At 40.7% G+C, this 20,898-nt stretch overlaps 1 protein-coding gene across 1 annotated transcript in view; it reads right to left on the reverse strand.

Annotated features, from left to right (window-relative positions):
- The window catches only part of LOC126267433 (nuclear pore complex protein Nup205-like), a 289,070-nt gene that overhangs the window by 170,988 nt on the left and 97,184 nt on the right, over nt 1-20,898 (reverse strand). The window contains exons 8-10 of the mRNA XM_049972686.1: nt 20,420-20,523; nt 12,673-12,795; nt 2,323-2,493 (exon numbers count right to left, since the gene is read on the reverse strand). Of these exons, the coding sequence (XP_049828643.1) occupies nt 2,323-2,493; nt 12,673-12,795; nt 20,420-20,523 (398 nt within the window). The remainder of the gene's footprint in view (nt 1-2,322; nt 2,494-12,672; nt 12,796-20,419; nt 20,524-20,898) is intronic.

Raw genomic sequence — 20,898 nt, forward strand, 5'->3', positions numbered from 1 at the left:
ACAGGAAATCTTTATTCCTTGTGTGATCCATGGTATTATTATAGACTTCTGTTTAATTTGAGTAACTTTTAGAGGAAAACAGTTTTCAAACATGGTATTGAAATTGTTCATGAAGGTGTTATATTTTTCATTCATTTCATGAGCACTATAAACATCTTTCCAGTTCATATCTTTGAGCAGTTTTCTAAAACACTCAATTTTTGGTTGATTGAATACTCTCCTGTACTCAGATGTAACTCTTGATAATTTGCTCAGAATTTACATCTAAAACAAGGAGCTGCATGTCATGATTTGATAGTCCATTTATTACAGGTTTTATGATATGATTTTGTTCCTTTGATTTGTCTATAAAAATGTTATCAATGGCTGTCCTGGAGGATTTCATGATCCTAGTTGGAAAGTCTACAGTGTGAGTTAGATTGAAAGACAACATTACTAACTGCAGTAAATGTTTACTGGATGATTGAAATAGAAAATCTGTATTAAAGTCGCCAGCAATCAAAATTTCTTTGTTTCTTCCTGTTAAATAACCCAAAAGAGCTTCTAGATTATTTATGAATAGATTTTATTTTCCTGCAGGTGCTCGGTAAATAGTTACTATTATATAGGATCTGTTATGGAACTCTACTTCTGTTGCGCATGCTTCTAGGTGCTGCTCTACACAGAATTTATTAATGTGAATGTTCTTGAATTTATGGCAGTTTTTAATAAATGTGGCAACTCCTCCATCCGTATCTACTCTGCAGAAGTAGGAAGCTAGCTTAAATCCTGAAATGTCTAACATACCTATACCAGTGGTCACTTGATGTTCAGAGAGGCAGATTATGTCAATTTGTTTAGACGAATTCATTTAATCAATACAAATGAGTAGTTCATCAACTTTATTTCTAAGCCCCGGAATGTTCTGGTGTAATAAAGATAACTGATACTGCATACTAATGGGATTATAACTGCTTTGGTAAAGATGAACAAACAGGTACAAAATACAATTGAGAACACAGGAGTCTTGGCTTATGCATCAACATACTGGAACTCCGTTATAAATTAGGCGACTGAGATTGGAATGAACAGCAACAGTTCCAACAGAATCCAGGGCTACACACTGAGTAGGGCATGGGGACGGGCTTTGGAAGTCAAAAGGAAGCAACGGTGGGTGGTTAACACTTGTAGGAAGGCAGGAGTGACAGTTTCAAACGTGGCACTGGCCCACCACACCACCTGACTTCACTCGGTCTGCGGAGGAGCTTCCCGACATGCCTCCTGCACACGCATCATTTCGGCCCCCTCTGACTGGTGCCAGCAGTCATAATCGTAGGTGTGTAAGTGGGAAATAGTCCCAGCACTGGCGGTCAGTAGTTTTACTCCTGACAACGATGGCAGAACTAGCCATCAAAAGCACAAGACTTTTACTGGAACTGACACAGTTTGAAAACCGAGAAGATTCTATCCAGTCGTGCCGCCACAAAAGACTCCGAGGACACACAGCAATTTTTCTCATCTAACTTTTCAGTTACGATTCAGTAAACTGAAATGAGTGATACTGATATTCTTACTTCATACGCAATTTCCTCATGTTTTACACACACACACACACACACACACACACACATCCACACACACACATCCATCGCACACACATCCATCGCACATATACAGACATATGTAAAGGCCTGCTGTCTGCTTGTGTATGTATATGTGCGGATGGGTGTGTGTGTGTGTGTGTGTGTGTGTGTGCGTGTGCGTGTGCGTGTGCGTGTGCGTGTGCGTGTGCGTGTGCGTGTGCGTGTGCGTGTGCGTGTGCGTGTGCGTGTGCGTGTGCGTGTGCGTGTGCGTGTGCGTGTGCGTGTGCGTGTGTGCGTGCGTGTGTGCGTGGGCGCGCTAGCGAGTGTATACCTGTCCCTTTTTCCCCCTAAGGTAAGTCTTTCTGCTCCCGGGATTGGAATGACTCCTTACCCTCTCCCTTAAAATCCACATCCTTTCATCTCTCCCTCTCCTTCCCTCTTTCCTGGTGAAGCAACCGTTGGTTTCGAAATCTGGAATTTTTGTGTGTGTGTGTGTGTGTGTGTGTTAGTGTCTCTATCGATATAACAACATTTTCGTTTGGTAAGTTACAGCCCTTTAAAAATTGACCAGTTTTATATATATAAAAGCCACTATTTGCCAATTTCATAGCTTCACTGATTCACACCCCCCCCCCCCCCCTCCCCCTGCTCCTCTTCCATGTGACAGTAATTTTTGGAATAATGCTACTAGTTCAGGGTCTGCATATAACACAATCCTCTTTTAAAGTAACAAGTCAGTTAATATCCTACAGTTACTAACCTTTCGAGGGGTACTACGGAATGGAAGTATATTCCCTCTGTTTTCTTCTGGAGGATTCCAGTATTCAAGGACAAGTTCCTGTTGTAATCTATCACAATGATACAAACGAGCCATGGCTAGTAACATATGCTCATAATGATGTGGAAGTCTTGCTGGAGGCTCTAAACCTTCCTGCAATAAGAGTATGAGAAAAGCAAATTAAAACAGTTTATTTGAAAATTGCAAAGCAAAAATACCAGTAAAAAACCTTAAATATTTATATACTTATTTTGGTCTAGCAAAGTAACTTTTTATAGATGTTAACACAGTACACAGTCTAAAACAAAAGCTTTAGAAGAAGACAGTGAGTAGACAGGAAGCAATGTGTCACAATCCCAATATGCACATATATGTTCCACAGTAATAACTTCAGATATTTAATACTTGTATTGGCATTAGAAGAACTAAACTGATTATCATTATCATTTACTTCATTTTCAAACCATCATGACATAAGGAAGTGTGTTCAAAACAGAAACTGCAATAATTTTATTTTGAAAATGGGTTTCCAATTTCATTCTTTGCTTTTTAAAATCAGTGAGAAGTAAGTTTAATAGTTTGGCAGCACAGTAATCAAAACACCTTTGCACTAACTAACGAGAGAGAGAGAGAGAGAGAGAGAGAGAGAGAGAGACTCTACAACAGGGTTTTTAGTGCCTTTACTAACATGATTAGAGACAAATACTGTTAAAATGTGTACATCAAAATAAATATATTAAATACAATGTTCATTAATTGAAATTCCACTCTCACTGTCCAATCTCTCTCATGGCCACTGACACACGCACACATGCACACACAGGCATGCGCACAATCTGGAAAATATTGTAATTTGGTCAAATGGTCTAAGATTGTTTAAAAACAAATAATACTATGAGGAGATTAAAATAATGACACTTGACTGGGTAGCTTGTTCATCACTTGTAAAACATGTAGATGAGCCAGCCACTTTACTAACACACTGAAAATTTTCTGCATCATATTTTAATGAGCAAGTTAAATATCTCAAAAAACCTTATAATTTGTACCACCTTTGTATAATTATTGGCTGAAATACGGAGCATTCCTATGCCTACATCAGCTGCTGCCCTCGTCTCTACATAATTCACAGTAAACTAAAATGTGACACACTGATCTGTACTTCCCAAGCACTACACGTTGCAGGGTCCCCACTCTGGAGCAAAATCCAGACGATACATGACTGTGTCCTGAACACAAAAAAGTATGAAGGATGTCATATCGTTTGTGTGGCTGGATGGAGGTACACCACAGCTGTAATTTTAACTTTAGTAGTCACTCTTATTGTTTGTCACTTTCAAACATCCTTCTTCCCACCAACATATGACTGTACCTCAATAGCAAGGGTGTAGATTGTAGGGGTACAGCATACCGCATCAACTGATTATCACTACATGCCTCCCTGGCTACTACATTTGCCAATTCATTACCTCGAATTCCCAAGTTCCCTGGAACCAATACGAATGACACATCCACCCCTAGCCTCAGTAGGTGGAGAAGGACGTACTGGCCATTCTGAACTACTTTACTTCTGGGTTCAAGTATTGTTGGGACTAAAGGGCACTGAGGGAGTCAGAGCAGATGAGGAAATTTAGTAGTTTCACTTAGTCCAGTACCTTCAAGATGGCAAATAATTCTGCACCGAGCACACCGAATTCTCTGGACAGATCGACCTCGTGGACACAATCGATGAGAATGACACGGTAGCCGAAGGGAGCCCCTACTTAGACCCATTCGTGAATGCAGCTACACAGGAGTAGCGTGCATTCACAATTTCATAAAATACTGGATTAAAAACAAGCAAGAGTGTAGTAGCTACTGTAACCCAATAACCTAAAAAAATCCCAGGGGTCTCTTGTGCAACTACGACAGCACACCGAGTGTATCCAGCTCAATTTTTGTTCCAATTCCAAGTGGTATCATTGCCCACACACAATTTGAGAAATTTTGTTCCAGAATAGAGCGAGCAAAAGTGTCAGTCTGGTGAACTTTAAACAGTAAATAAGCTTGTGACAGATGGAAAATGCTGGGTCACCAGTCCCAGCACAGACTGCATAAGCAGCTGTTCCTGAGAGCACTTCTGGTTAGCCCGATATACTCTTGGCGAAGAGTAAGGATAATATTGTGATAATTAAGTCTTCCTAAACCATACACCATCAATACGCAATAATACAGTGATCTTAAGAAAGTGGATCAGGTGTGCCATGAATGTCTGTTCTCCCAGACCTGCGGCTAAAGCACTTGAAAATTTGTTCATTGATTTAAGCAAGCCAACCTTCAGGTCTTTTAGGTGTGGTAACCAATAGTGCTTTAAATAAAATATGAGGCCCCACAACCTCTCTAATTTGCAAGTCACACAAAGAATTACAATAAGAACAGTTGAAATAAAACACACACACACACACACACACACACACACACACACACACACACACACACACACACACACACACTTGTAGAAAATTAAAAACCTCTCAAATGCTAGTTGCAACTGATAAGTCGATGCTGCAGGAGTGAAAGAGAAGAAAAAAAATGCAAAACCATCCATGAATAAGGAGCGGTATGGTAGACTCCTTAATGTAGGCACTAAACAAATTTATGGCAATGGAAGAGAGAGTAACACTTAAAATACTTCCTTAACGGGCACTATATTCATGTCCATAGCTATCAGACAGAACTTAATGTACTCAGTACTAGAAAAAGGTGTTGTAATAAGAAACACAGAATTAATGGAAAAGAAAATATCACATGCAATGTTGTGTCTGTACTAAGGCCTACTGCACAGCTGCCGTCAGTGCGGCCCGATCATCAATAGTGGGAAAACACCTCCAGACCCCACACTGAGAATGGCTCAGGAGATGCCTGTCTCCAATTTCCAGGCAAGATTATGTTCAACTCATAAGATTGATATTTCTGTAACTACTGGGGCAAGTTTCGAACAATGGAAAATCGAGGATGGAATGTAACAATACCAAAGAAGGAAAGTTGCAACTCACCATATAGTGGAGATGCTGAGTCACAATAGACACAACACAAAGATTCACACAATTGTAGCTTTCGGCTATTAAGGCCTTTGTCAGCAGTAAACACACACACACACACACACACACACACACACACACACACACACACACACACACCACCTATCCCATCAAAGGCAGGGCTCCCTTTGAAACCAGTGATGTGATTTACAAGCTAAGCTGCAACCACTGTGCTGCATAGATGCTGAGTCACAATAGACACAACACAAAGATTCACACAATTGTAGCTTTCGGCTATTAAGGCCTTTGTCAGCAGTAAACACACACACACACACACACACACACACACACACACACACACACACACACACACACACACACCACCTATCCCATCAAAGGCAGGGCTCCCTTTGAAACCAGTGATGTGATTTACAAGCTAAGCTGCAACCACTGTGCTGCATTCTACACTCCTGGAAATTGAAATAAGAACACCGTGAATTCATTGTCCCAGGAAGGGGAAACTTTATTGACACATTCCTGGGGTCAGATACATCACATGATCACACTGACAGAACCACAGGCACATAGACACAGGCAACAGAGCATGCACAATGTCGGCACTAGTACAGTGTATATCCACCTTTCGCAGCAATGCAGGCTGCTATTCTCCCATGGAGACGATCGTAGAGATGCTAGATGTAGTCCTGTGGAATGGCTTGCCATGCCATTTCCACCTGGCTCCTCAGTTGGACCAGCGTTCGTGCTAGACGTGCAGACCGCGTGAGACGACGCTTCATCCAGTCCCTAACATGCTCAATGGGGGACAGATCCGGAGATCTTGCTGGCCAGGGTAGTTGACTTACACCTTCTAGAGCATGTTGGGTGGCACGGGATACATGGGGACGTGCATTATCCTGTTGGAACAGCAAGTTTCCTTGCCGGTCTAGGAATGGTAAAACGATGGGTTCGATGACGGTTTGGATGTACCGTGCACTATTCAGTGTCCCCTCGACGATCACCAGAGGTGTACGGCCAGTGTAGGAGATCGCTCCCCACACCATGATGCTGGGTGTTGGCCCTCTGTGCCTCGGTCGTATGCAGACCTGATTGTGGAGCTCACCTGCATGGCGCCAAACACGCATACGACCATCATTGGCACCAAGGCAGAAGCGACTCATCGCTGAAGACGACACGTCTCCATTCGTCCCTCCAATCACGCCTGTCGCGACACCACTGGAGGCGGGCTGCACAATGTTGGGGCGTGAGCGGAAGACGGCCTAATGGTGTGCGGGACCGTAGCCCAGCTTCATGGAGACGGTTGCGAATGGTCCTCGCCGATACCCCAGGAGCAACAGTGTCCCTAATTTGCTGGGAAGTGGCGATGCGGTCCCCTACGGCACTGCGTAGGATCCTACGGTCTTGGCGTGCATCCGTGCGTCGCTGCGGTCCGGTCCCAGGTCGACGGGCACGTGCACCTTCCGCCGACCACTGGCGACAACATCGATGTACTGTGGAGACCTCACGCCCCACGTGTTGAGCAATTCGGCGGTACGTCCACCCGGCCTTCCGCACGCCCACTATACGCCCTCGCTCAAAGTCCATCAACTGCACATACGGTTCACGTCCACACTGTCGCGGCATGCTACCAGTGTTAAAGACTGCGATGGAGCTCCGTATGCCACGGCAAACTGGCTGACAATGACGGCGGCGGCGCACAAATGCTGCGCAGCTAGCGCCATTCGACGGCCAACACCGCGGTTCCTGGTGTGTCCGCTGTGCCTTGCGTGTGATCATTGCTTGTACAGCCCTCTCGCAGTGTCTGGAGCAAGTATGGTGGGTCTGACACAACGGTGGCAATGTGTTCTTTTTTCCATTTCCAGGAGTGTATGTAGGCGTGACAACCAGCAAGCTGTCTGTCCACATGAACGGCGACCGACAAACTGTGGCCAAACAACAAATGGACCACTCTGTTGCTGAACACGCTGCCAAACATAATACCCTTCATCTCAATGACTGCTTCACAGCCTGTGCCATATGGATCCTTCCCACCAACACCAGCTTTTCTGAATTGCACAGGTGGGAACTTTCCCTGCAATACATCATATGTTCCTGTAACCCTCCTGACCTCATCCTTCATTAGTCACTGTCCTCACCCATCCAGCCCCCTCCCTGTTCCCATTCCAGCACTACACAGCCGTTGTTTCCCTGCCACACCCAGTCTTTTAATTTCTCTCCTTTCCACTACTTTCCCCCTCCCACCTCCACACCTTCTCTCCTGCCCTCCATCTAAACTGCAACACTTCACTGACTGCCACTCCCACCATACTATCCTATCCTATCCCTCCCCTCCCCGCCCCAGCCTCCTCCTTACCCCCACCTAGTCGCCATTCCCATCATGCACTGGTGCTGCTGCTCGCAGTGTAGTTTCAGCTCTCTGAGACTGCAGACGTGTGTGTGTGTGTGTGTGTGTGTGTGTGTGTGTGTATACTGCTGACAAAGGCCTTAATGGCCGAAAGCTATAACTGTGTGAATTTTTTTGTTGTGCCTATTGCAACTCAGCATGTTCACTATATGATGAGTATCATCTTTCCTTCTCTGGTATTGTTACATTCCACCAAGGCAAGTTTGTCACACACCTGACCCAGATTGCTTAATGGCACTGTGAAATGTGATTTATTCACCTAATTACATATAATTTTCACAATGTTAGATTTGATTTATAGGAGTCATGTGAAGTTGTACAATAACAACATTTTAGGAGAACTACAAAAATTTACATTATTTTAAATAATTTCTTAGGCCTAGCCACAAAAATACTTATAGTTCTCAGTACACAAAAATAAAACATACTTTTCCCTTATTCAAACTATGAAACTGTTCTAAGTGAATTCTTTAATAGAATAATAGCACTTTTCTACCAGAAGAGTAAAGAGCAATCCATGTTAAATATAGTGTGAATTTCTAATTCCATATTCTTTGGTGTTTGGGCATAAGGGTTTTAAATGTTGTACAGCAAGATTAAAATCATCACTATAGTGAATGTTGTGATTGTGGTGGAAATGGGAAGCGTCAAAGATATATTGGTTTTTGAATAAGAGCACCTCAAACATAAAAATTTTTTAGCAGTGGTCAACAGGATTGCCACTGCTTGGCAACACACATATTACTTTAAAAAAATGCTAGGAGCCTTGAGACACTTGCTGAATTCCCCCAGAAAATTATACCATAACCAACAACCAACTCAAAGCAGCTATGGTAAACTACCTTTCTGGTGCCTATGGTTGTGTTATCTTACAAAATAAGCACTGAACATGCTCACCTACTCAATTTGTTTGCTAAGTAGTGAATGTGTACCTTCTAATCTAACTTTTTATCAAAATTTAGAACTAAGGACATAACACGATTTGCCTCTGTGACATTCTAATGATTGTTAAGTTATATTCTTTTCACTCTTTTCCAACGATTTAGTTTCAAACTGCATCATTTTGGTTTTAGTTACATTTGGGTTTAGTCTATTTTGATGGAACCAAGATTCAGGTTGTTCTAAAATGTCTTGGCACTTTCTGGAATTCTTCCAGAAATCTCATTTTCAATTAGGTCTGATGTATTATCAGCACATAAAGCCAAATTAACATCAACAGCAAATAGTAGGTCACTCATCAAGGTACATGCTGCCTCCTAAGGTGGCCCAAGGACTTTGTTACAGATACATCAGCAGCATGAAGGAACACACTATGTTATCCACCCATTCATGGATCCTGCTTAAAAGTCCAGAAACAGTCAGCAGGCTCCACAGCATACAGTTGGCTCTGCTAATCACCATCTTGGTAGCTCCCTTTCAGGGACTGCTCCATTTGCTAGCTGTATCCACAATGGGACATAGTTACCAGAATGTAAGTCATCAGTACCTACTCACTGATCAGAAACTGCGACAGCAAGTAAGGAGAAAGAGGGACCCATGGCTGTGGACGATTCATTAATAGTGCAGAAATGACTGTGGCTGCCAGAGATGGTGTACACAGCTCCTGAGACATCACATAGTCCTCTGACACCCCCAAGCCTCATTAAACATTGGGTACACTGAAGTCTCTCAGCAAGAAAAATGATCGAGGATGTTGTTCTCTAAGGTCTTTTATAAAGACTTGTATCTGACTGCCTCTTGTAGGGGCAAGTAGTGAGAGCATACTGTAATCTACTGTATCACATGCTTTCAACTGCAGCTGCCTGCTAGTCGATAACAAGAGATATAGCAGAGGAGTTGTGTGTATTATTTACAAACAAAGTTACTCCTCCTCCTGTCATTTTCCCACTCATTCCTTGCAGTGGATTGAGCAAAGAGCTCAGTAATTTCAAAATGTCTCTAACAAGCACAGAGAGCTACCCTACACATGTGTCCTGAAACCATTAATATTTCACTGCAACATGGGAGCAACCGTAACGGTGAGGCTTGTCTTGCTCTTCATCCTCATTCTTCCACCAAGTTGGGGAATCTACCTCGCAATGCAAACTCATGATGGGCTTGATCACCCTATTGGACAGACTCCATAGTCCGTAGTATCTGTAGAGCTTATGTCGAGTCCATAAGATAATACTAGTGTTAAGCAATCTGACAGCTCTGAACTCTCTCTTATGTAGTCTTGCTTTTTATTTCCTCACTAATCTTTTGATTATGAAGATGGGAATTTAACAGTTGCACAAACATTATTAATGCTTATTGTTATTTGTGTAGATGTAGAGGCTTCATTAGCTGTTTGGAGGGGATAATTCATTCTGTAGGTATTACACTAATGCAAGTACATTCGTATGTACATACTAGTCTCAGTACGTGTCAACATGTTAAATCTTTGTGCCTTTTTTTCACTGCAGTCATTAATAATATAGCAAGAATAGCTGTTGTGCCTAAAACTGCATCCACGCTAAACGCACTCCACCGTGCAGTGCAGAATTGTGCAGAGGCAGAAAGCTGTTCATGATCTCTGAGCTGATTGCAGTTAGTGTGCATGCACGGCTACAGGTGGTGAACCAAAACTGTCAATAGTAGATAACCTTAGTATTGAAAAGTAGGAAAATGGATGGGAAAAAATTATCTTTATAGAGTCAAATACTAGAATGAAGTCAATATTCTTCATATAAAATACCATTTATGAGGAACTGTAACTATTTGTTTACAGTTTTTGCTAGTACGAACTCACACGCATACACAGTAAAAGATGTTACTAGACTCATTTGGCTGTGTCACTGGTTCAATGATTAAGTAAGACAGCAGAAGAATGAATAAGCCTTATACACGATGATTTGGCAGGTGCCACTGTGGCTGCCTGCTAATGAATTTTTCACCTAAACAGCCAACACCCAATTAGCATTTTGTATCCTCGCAATGAATATCATTAAGGCCAGAACCCGTGCCAGCTCCCAATGACAGACAACAATCCACTAATGTGCATATAGCAGTTGCTGAAACAGGCCCAGAGCTTACTGTTACAGAGGACTGGCAGGTGCCATCGGTCCCCAGCTAAGGTACCCCACATTCGCCAGACATATACTGAGCCGAGACGGGCCGTGTTCCACGAGATGCTCACCATTTGGTATGACTCTGTCACTGTCCTCAGTTTCAACAGTTCATTGAGATTTCTGTGTCTTACACTTCATCAGAGGCTGACACAGTTACCACACCTGAGATTATACTGGCTAAAATCCTACTCACTGAATATATTAAAATGCCTCAGCCTCAGCAGATGATCAGACTGAACATGTCCACTCCAGTTCTTAGAGGCTTGTGTGTGTGCCTGCCTTCACTACGAATGTACAGTTCATGACTCATCTAGGCCATCACATCTTAAAATCGCCAGTGCTGTTCACTGTGAGGAGATTAGGTTGGCAACAAAGGCATTTAAGACCAGTTTGATTCCCAGCCTCTACACAGAGCCTGGTGAGCCACTACTTGTCTTCAAGAGGAAGACCCTCAACATGCAATGTGCGTGCAGCCTACTTTCAACCCTGTGGTCACTGGCATTCTGTACTGTTGCTCACTCTCCAATGGTGTGAGCATTTGTAAACAGGCTATGAGCAACAATGTCATTTTGGATTTATACCAAGTCAGATATAGTGGCACTTAATCAGGACCCTATTACTGTGCTTTATCAAGGGTGGGAATGTTCGCCAGTCTGGCTAATAGGGGTATCAAGAATTACTTTAGAGTTATTAGGGTACATAAACAATTTTACCTAAAGCTTCATTTTAAAATCCAAGTTTTACGGAATTTTATATGGCATCCAAACGGGGATTCATTGCTCTTGCAGGGGACAATACAGCTGTAGCAGTCCTCTTTCTGGCCGCTGAACCAGGAAGAAGTACTTTCGATGTGCCTGTAGGTAGGGCACTGTGCTCTGATGCAAGGATTTCTCCTCCAGTGACTGAGCCCACCAGTGGAGAGCGATTGTGGCGTACCGGTATATACAGATGATGATGTAACAGGGTGTGTTTTGCATTACCAGATGATCTGACCTCTATGTCAAGAGATGATGAAACTAGTGCGGTCCGTGTTGCGAAATACTTACAAAGGTTATTACAACATTTCATGTATGTTAGTGTGGCTGGCTCAAAATATTTTTTTTTTCTTTTTCCCTCCTCAGTGATCAAAAACTGACAATCCTCCTTACATTATTTTAGTTATAGTGTAGTTATTGTATGGGTATTTGATCAATCAGTTTTACAGACTGGCTCTTGCGTCATTCGCACTTCTGTGCAAAGGAGAATGGGGCGTAGTGAATCAGATTTCAATTTCATATTTTACCTTTCAACACAAAATTTTAAATATTTTTGCAACATTTGTCTTAAATTAGTTTGGTAACGGTGCCAAGGAACTCAACGCTGAGGGCCACAAACTAACCAACTGAGCAGCCAACAGAAGTGTTGGTTATTAAATGTCACTTATGTGGTAAGCATACTCCTCTGAGCAGAGTATAAACTTTTTAGTGTTAGTGGAAGCCATTTTTGTGTTTGGTGCCACACTTTTAGACTTTTGCAATTTCTTTTGTCGGGAGCAGGGTCCTTCAGAACAAATCAAAATATGTACTCAGCAACAGTAGTTTTGTACTCTGAGCAAATGGCTCTGAGCACTATGGGACTTAACATCTATGGTCATCATCAGTAGTTTTTTACTCCAGATTGCCTAAAAAATATGTGCTGGACATCAAAAATTATAACAACACTTTCTCGGGCAATTAATATTTTCATAGACAGAAAAGAGTTCATCAAAACATAATTTTATAATATAATGGAGGGCACATGGGAAAAGGATACTCCCACTCACCTGCATATACACTTGCATCGTACGAGCAGTTTCATCTGCCCGATTTCGAAGTTCTTTGACCTTGAAAGGCATGAACATGATGAAGTCTGTAATCAGTGTGTGTAATCTTTGCAAGTAGAATGCCTGTCAACAAGAAAGAGAAAGTATTCTTATTTAAATCTGGATTAAGTTACATGAAATACAAGAAACAATTTGTGAAGCATCAAGCAGTCAATGAGACTACTTAAAACACTGTCTGATAAAACTGAGGCAGAATTGCTGACCAGTACTTAAATTCATGATATGAAATGTGCATTACTTCTGACAGATGCACACCATAACATAAATGGCACACCACCTACATTTCAGAACTAATAGTTCCTTCCTCAGGGAGGAGAAGAGGGTGCATTGTGGAAGGGTCTATTTTTCAGACCCCACAATGACTGGAGCCAACTGGTTGCAGGAGAGTCCATGTCTTTTCACGGTTCATGCCTGTAGGAAGTAATGAACATTTTGCCTCCTAGAGTTAAGTACTGGCCGGATATTCTGTCTCAAATTAATTAGTTATCTTAGTTGATTTTCCTTTGATAAAATAGTACCTCTGCTAAAGCACAAAAGTCTTTGATTAAAGCTGATACAGACATGAAAGGTATATAGACCAGGAAGACAATCAATACAAACAGACAAAAAGTTTGTGACACATGAGCTTATAAAGGTGTCGAACTTTTTGCTCCAAAAGGAAAGGGAGTAGAAGAGAGATAACTACAGAAACAAAACTTATGAAGTGTTAAACTGAAATAAACTATGCTACAATAGGTAAGAAGGAGTGGAAATTATAATTAGCAATCTGCAACAAACCACATTTAATTAATTCAAGTTCGATACAATGAGGAGGATAGCTAACAAAACATACCTTCATTGACTGTGTACTTTACACTTTCTTGCAGTCACTGTTAGATCACAAGACAACACTGTTTACCTGTGCGACAGTCCAGACTATTAATTTTAATTTCGGTGCCACAATTTGTGCATTGCAAATTTCAGCACTCTTATCGAGCACTGAGTAGTGTGATCTAATTCTTGGAAGACATTTTGAGTTTGAAAACAATAAAATCCCCTGAGAGAGAAAAGCTTCTGCCCACAAATCAGCAGAGACTTAGAAAGCACCGCTGTGCGAAATTCAGCTTGCCCTTATCTCATATGATATCTTATGAACCATGGATGGAGGGCAACAGGCAGATTCCATATTGCTAGATTTCTGGAAAGCATCTGACATGGTGCCCCACAGTAGTATGAGCATACAGTATAGGTTTCCAGGTATAAGAGTGGCCTGAAGACTTCATAAGTAACAGTACCCAGAATGTTGTCTTTGATGGTGAGTATTCATCAGAGACAAGGGTATTGTCAGTAGTGACCCAGAGAAGTGTGATAGGACTGTTCTCATTCTCTATATACACAAATAATCTGACAGGATAAGCACCAAACTGCAGCTGTTTGCTGGTGACGTGCGGTGTACAGGGAGGTGTCATCATTGAGTGACTGTACGAGGATACAAGATGACAACGTATCTAGTTGGTGTGATCAATGGCAACTTACTCTACATCTAGAAAAATGTAAGTTAACACGGATGATTACGAAAAACAATCCTGTATTGTTTGGATACAGCACTAGTACGGTGATGTTTGTCACAGCTACATCAATTAAATATCTAAGTGTAACACTGCAAAGTTATGAGGAATGGAATTAATGCAGCTTGGTTGTAGTGAAGGTGAATGCTCGACTTCCATGTTATTGGAAGAATTTTGATAAAGTGTAGTTCACCCATAAAGGAGATGGCATACAGAATGTTAGTGTGACCAATTCTTGTGCACTGTTCAAGTGTTTAGGATCCTCCCTGGTGTGATTAATGAAAGACAGCGAAGCCATTCAGAGGTGTGCAGCTACATTTGTTACCAGTAGGTTTGATCAGCACGCAAGTATTATGGCAATGATTTGAGAACTCAAATGAGACTCCCGGGAGGGAAGACAATGCTCTTTTAGTGAGGCATTGTTGCCAAAATTTAGAGAACTGGGATCCGACTACTGACTGCAGAATGATTCTACAGCTACCAATGTATATTTTATGTAAGAACCACGAAAATACGTGTGAGAAATCAGGGCTCATATAGATGCTTTTAGACACTCATTTTTCCCTTGCTCTATCTGCGAATAGAACAAGAAAGGAAATGACTAGTTGTGGTATGTGGTACCTTCTGCTATGCACCATATGTTGACTTGTGGAGTATGTACCGTATTTACTCGAATGTAAGCCGCACTAAAATCTAAGCCGCACCTGAAAAATGGAACTCGAAATCAAGGGAAACATTTTCCCGAATCTAAGCCGCACCTGAAATTTGAGACTCTAAATTCATGGGGAGAGAAAAGTTTTAGGCTGCACCTCCAAATCGCAACAAAGTTGGTCCTTTGTAATATGAAACACAATTTAGGTTGAATGAATGACGATACAGCTACAGTACTTTGGTTCGAGTCGTAAGCTTAGCAGTTACCAGGTAGACATTGCTATGCATCAGGCGCTCCATCCATATTTATATGGGTACCCTTCCTTTTTCACATGCTTCGTCTGGTTTGAATTGATTGATTATTTTTCTTTGATCCGATAAGTGCCGTTCTCTTTGTTATAGGTGTTTACGTCACTCTAAACCGAAAATGCATTACTGTACTGTGTCATGCATTGTTTGTCGCATTCTGATAATGAGTGTGTACGGCTTGTAGCCGCTCGCGGCATGGCTTGCTTTTGCGCACGCTACCGCTGCTTACACAGAGAGAGAGAGAGAGAGAGAGAGAGAGAGAGAGAGAGAGACTGTGTATGATAGCAGATGTTCTGAATGAGAGTAAGCAAAAATTTTTCTCCGTTTGAAAATCTCTGCAGGCGCCTCTTTAGTACATTCCATTCTGCACAGAAATTAGAGTCATCTTAGATTTAAAAATCTAGTCAATTGCCGAGCTACATTTCTGACTGTATCACTATTAGGCATAAGAATAATATGAATATAAACATGACATGATATGTATATTCTTCCGCGTTTGCTGTTGTCTCACTCTAGTTTCGTAGTTTATTAGGCAGACAGGATTTAAACGAGATAGCAGCATACACGAAAGAATACATGGCAAAATGTTTATATTCGTATTACACTTGTGGTGAAAAGGATACTGCATGTGATTCACAATTCATAAAAGTTCCTATTAGCAACCATCTCTTCTCACAGGTAGGAAAAAATTCAGAATGTAGAGTTGGCCATATCAACAAACATCCCAAACACTCTTGCTAGTCGGATTTTCATAGTACATTGAAATGCTGCGACATTCAAAGATGAACAATACGGAATTTGTATTTACTTTGTTGGATAATGTATGGAAATGCAGTGGTCAAAACTCGAGGCGGAGAAAAAAGCTCGTCTTACACCTTTATTTTTTTAATTTATTTATTGACGCAGAGGTTTTGGCGCCAGTATTTATCTTTGTGCCTGCAAAGCATGCCTGTGTAGCGCAACATATATTCAATGGCAGAAGTTAGTTGTGGCGGCACCTATCAACATTTTTCAGAACTTCCGCTTACTTTGCACACGATTCTAAGCTGCAGGCGGTTTTTTGGATTACAAAAACCGGAAAAAAAGTGCGGCTTAAATTCTAGTAAATACGGTATGTAGATGCAGATGTTGACAGTCTTGAGCCATGCTCTACTGAACTGAGTTGTTATCTTTTGTTGTATTAATTTGCAGAGGGGAATTTTTCTCGTATATCATATAAAAGAGAAACGACTGACTAACAAAGTTTCTCAAGTATAACATTGATCACAGTGATAGAGGTCTTTTTAGACAGATACACACCTATTGTTTTACCATTATTGACAGTAGTTCAAATTTGGGGGAGGGATTGTTTAAGTAATTGCTGTGAACTGTACTTGCAACAAACTTGGCTGTGCTAGGTAGATTACAAATCTGCCTATTAATTAGGCCTACTAACATGGTGGATTTAATTATTAAGCCACATGTAACAAAGGCACATCTGTGTGGGAAAAGATTGCACCCTTAATGATATACTTTTGAGCTTATGTAGGGTGATTCAAAAAGGTTACACAAACTATAGCAACCAACAAAGAAGTTGAAATTTCCAGGTTGAAATTCAAAGTTATGGTTGTCCGTGAGAGCAAGTTTAACTTTACTTGTTTTCACAATCACAAAAGAAATTTTTTGTTGTCATCTCATTTATTAGTCATTATTCCAAATTCAGCTAGGATAGACAATTTTATCAACAATTTTACTAGTTATACACTCCTCAGGCCTCTCTCAATTCCTTCGTAAGTGTTCTCCGTCAACATTTAGTGTCACACCATGCCACTGTCTAACTACTATACTATGTATGAAACATTCACAGGAACATGCCTGTAACTATTGTTGGTGGAATGTTATATTAACAGACTTTGATAGCAATGATACATCACATTTCAAACTGAAAGAGGTGCACATTAAGCCCACTGTTCAGAATGGAGTCACATGGGACCAAAGTAATTTTCCAAATTGGATAAGTTTCTTGTTTACATAAAACACACAAAGCTACACAAAATTTGTTAAGTATCTTGCACAAAAGTATAAGATTATAATTATGTCCATATTCACACACCTTCACAGCAGATGTTCATTTACTGTATATTGTACACTATAACGCCTAAGTTGAAACAGCATAACACGATCCTTGACAGCCCGCAATGCTGTTGCCAGCTTTCAAATGCAAAGCACTAAGGCTGCAGGCGAAAGCAGTAGCCATCTACACAGTTGTGTAGAGATGTTTACAAAATCACATTAAGTTACTGGTTGAGGTAGGCCAACAAAGCTGCTGATCCAGCCCCCTGCAACTGTCAAGGATCAATTTATGCTGACTCAACTACAGACTGTTACACTTAATTGATACATAATATGGTACGTCTGTATTTTTGCTGTAACTTTAAAATTTGTTTATTGTTGTACATACATATTATTGCTGTTTATTTTCTTTAAATTTTCTAGGCGCTACAGTCTGGAATCGTGCGACCGCTATGGTCACAGGTTCGAATCCTGCCTCGGGCATGGATTTGTGTGATGTCGTTAGGTTAGTTAGGTTTAAGTAGTTCTAAGTTCTAGGGGACTGATGACCTCAGCAGTTAAGTCTCCTAGTGCTCAGAGCTAATTTTTGAACCGAAAATTCAAATTTTTCCACTATACCATAGTTCCAATGGCTTGAGAGAATGTGTGTGTGCTGCAAATTGCAATCATCATTTATGAATGCAACTGCTTCTTCAGGCACATTAACTTTTATACAACATGACTTTGCTGCTCCTCTCCTTCGTTTGTTTCCTCATCACCATTTGGGTTGTGGATTTCTATTAGATCTGTTGGCGAAGTAAAAGTGGAGACAGTTGACAGAAAATCATCACACCAAAAGTAGTCGTATGGATGGCATGAAATATTTTGCATTTGTATTAATTCACCAACTGCTGCTGCATTTTCTTGAGCTTTGATGAGTGCAGAAGCATCTTCTTCTTCTTCTTCTTCTTCACCTCCAAAGCACACTGTGTTGAAAAACTATGTGACAGTTTTCATGCTTTGCCTCCCTTACTCCCATGCCAATCCAATTTACTGCATACACATCAGAAAATTAGCATGCAAGAGCTAACACACTTCTGACTTCTTCAACACGAATAATAAGAGAGTGCATCAATACAATCACCTACAATGGGACTCAGTGAGTAAATACTTCCCTGGCTTATGGGTTGTATGCGGCTATTTGGTAAGTTGACTTTTGAGTGGTAGTTGATTTATTTATGAAAAAGAGAAGTTGCCTATTTACTTTTTTTCATTTTGGCGTCTAAAGAGCCCAGCCATTCTGCCATAAGACCACTCACCATCCACACCATTTTACTGCTTCACCATGCAACTGGAAGATTACTTACATCTATGTTTTTGGAACAACGGGTTTTTGCTGCTTTTGCAATCACCAGTGACTTTTACATTTCACGTAACACATTTCCACACAGCAGTATAGTAAGTCTTTTCTTGGTCATTCTTCCACCTCTAGCTACTAGAGATTATGAAGGCAGTGCACTATAAGAGAGACCTGCTTCATTGGCACCGAACATGTTTTTCGAGTCATAATTTGCAGTCAGGTTGTGCAGTATTGTCTTCCATTCTGTTGCTACACTTTCCTGCTCATTCTTAGGTTTCTCACACACTTTGTTCCATACAATGTTGTGTCTTTCTTTGAAACTGTCCAGCCATCCTTTGGCTGCCTTAAACTCCGTATTCTCTTTAGTAATTTCCAAGTGTTGCTCTGCAGCACGGGCTCAGACAGACTTAAGTTTTTTAGTACGTACACTTATGATCCATTCCCACACTATTCTTACAGTTACAGATAGTTGTGTTTTACCACAATGGAAATGCAATATTATTTAGCACCCAAATAGTGTCTTTTGCACTCACCAGGATTACCTTAAGCTTTTCATTAAATGTTAGGGAAACATACTTTTTGTTCAACATCATGTGCTACATATCACATCAACTGAAACTGGCAGAAAACAATGCAGAAAGTGCATTTCTTTTGAATGTTTGCTCTTGAAAGTAAAACCATTGTTTAATGAAACAATACTCATGTCTTTCACATAATGGCATTGTCAGGACTGTACAATCTTCGTGTTGAAATTAATATTCTAGTAAAGACATGAATAATTAAAACACACAGTAGTACTGTGTAATTTTTTCTGCATTATACAATGAATCATTAACTAAGTCTTAAAATTTGAATTCCATTTCCACATTAGGCATGTTCCACTTTACACAAAAAAAAAGATCAAAGGGCACTGAATGCTTCTGGACTGAAATATTTGAATGGTTTGGCCAGATTTCCAAATTACATATGTTCTGCTTTGGCCAAGTTTGTCATCCACTGCAATGACCCTACCATGCTACCTTGAGGTATAATAAACTTCTGAAAACTAGGTACAGAGATCTGTGTTCAACACATTCTTTATTTATTTATTCCTTTCCTCTCTACTTTTACTATTTACAGTTTCCATTCCTCTGTTCTCACGTTTTTGACATCTGTCAACATCTTTGTCTCATGGTACTTCATTTCCTTGTCTCTCGACATCTGTCAACATCTTTGTCTCATGGTACTTCATTTCCTTGTCTCTCTTTTCTGTACCTGTGGCTTCTAACTTCTCCAGTTTGCTAATGATTTGTTACTATCAAATTGTTAGTTTCTTCTTTCTATCTCCTGCTGCCCCAGCTGTTCTTGTCACATGCTAGACGCATCTTGAGAGCTGTTTGTCATCTTTAAATATACAGACCCTGCACTCTTTCTCTTTTTAAGGAGGAGTAACATTACAAAATGGTTCAAATGGCTCTGAGCACTATGGGACCTAACTGCTGAGGTCATCAGTCACCTAGAACTTAGAACTACATAAACCTAACTAATCTAAGAACATCACACATCCATGCCCAAGGCAGGATTCGAACCTGCGACCGTTGCGGTCGGGCGGTTCCAGACAGTATCGCCTAGAACCGCTCGGCCACTCCGGCCGGCAATAACATTACAATTCAAAATGCTCATGTGCACAAATTTTTATTTGACAGTTGATTCACTTTATGCTATTATTTTCTTGTAAATAATCCATTTCAGTAATAGTGCAACTGAAATACATGCAAACAAAACTATCAAAAATTTAAGTAGTTCTTACCTCATTATACAAAGAATCGTTGATAAGGAAGGTTTGATGGAGGAAATCAAATACATTAAGCTCTATTGCAGAGTCAACAAGAATTTCATCCTCTTCTGAAAATGCTGCAAAGAAAATAAAATACTGAGACTGACTTTCCTGCATAAATTATCAGGTGACAATGTAAAAAAATCCCCAACAATGATGACAGGAAACACCTCTGCAATTTCACAGCAATGATTTTAATCAACACAAACATACACAATAAGTAAGGAATGAATACGAAGAGGGAGGGGTATGGGGACTACAAGACTGGTGGCACCTGCCAAGGACTAAAAATCGCATTTGTTGATAAAAGTAATGACAAATGACCATGTGTTCTGTATACTTACACTACAAATATCCTGCATTTATACTAAAACAAGTAAATACCAGAAAAGATAAATTTCTCACATGATCAAATGATATAGTTTTGCAATCTGGCTGATTTCAAGATTACA

This window comes from Schistocerca gregaria, chromosome 4 (assembly GCF_023897955.1).
Source record: "Schistocerca gregaria isolate iqSchGreg1 chromosome 4, iqSchGreg1.2, whole genome shotgun sequence".
NCBI classification, from domain to species: domain Eukaryota; kingdom Metazoa; phylum Arthropoda; class Insecta; order Orthoptera; family Acrididae; genus Schistocerca; species Schistocerca gregaria.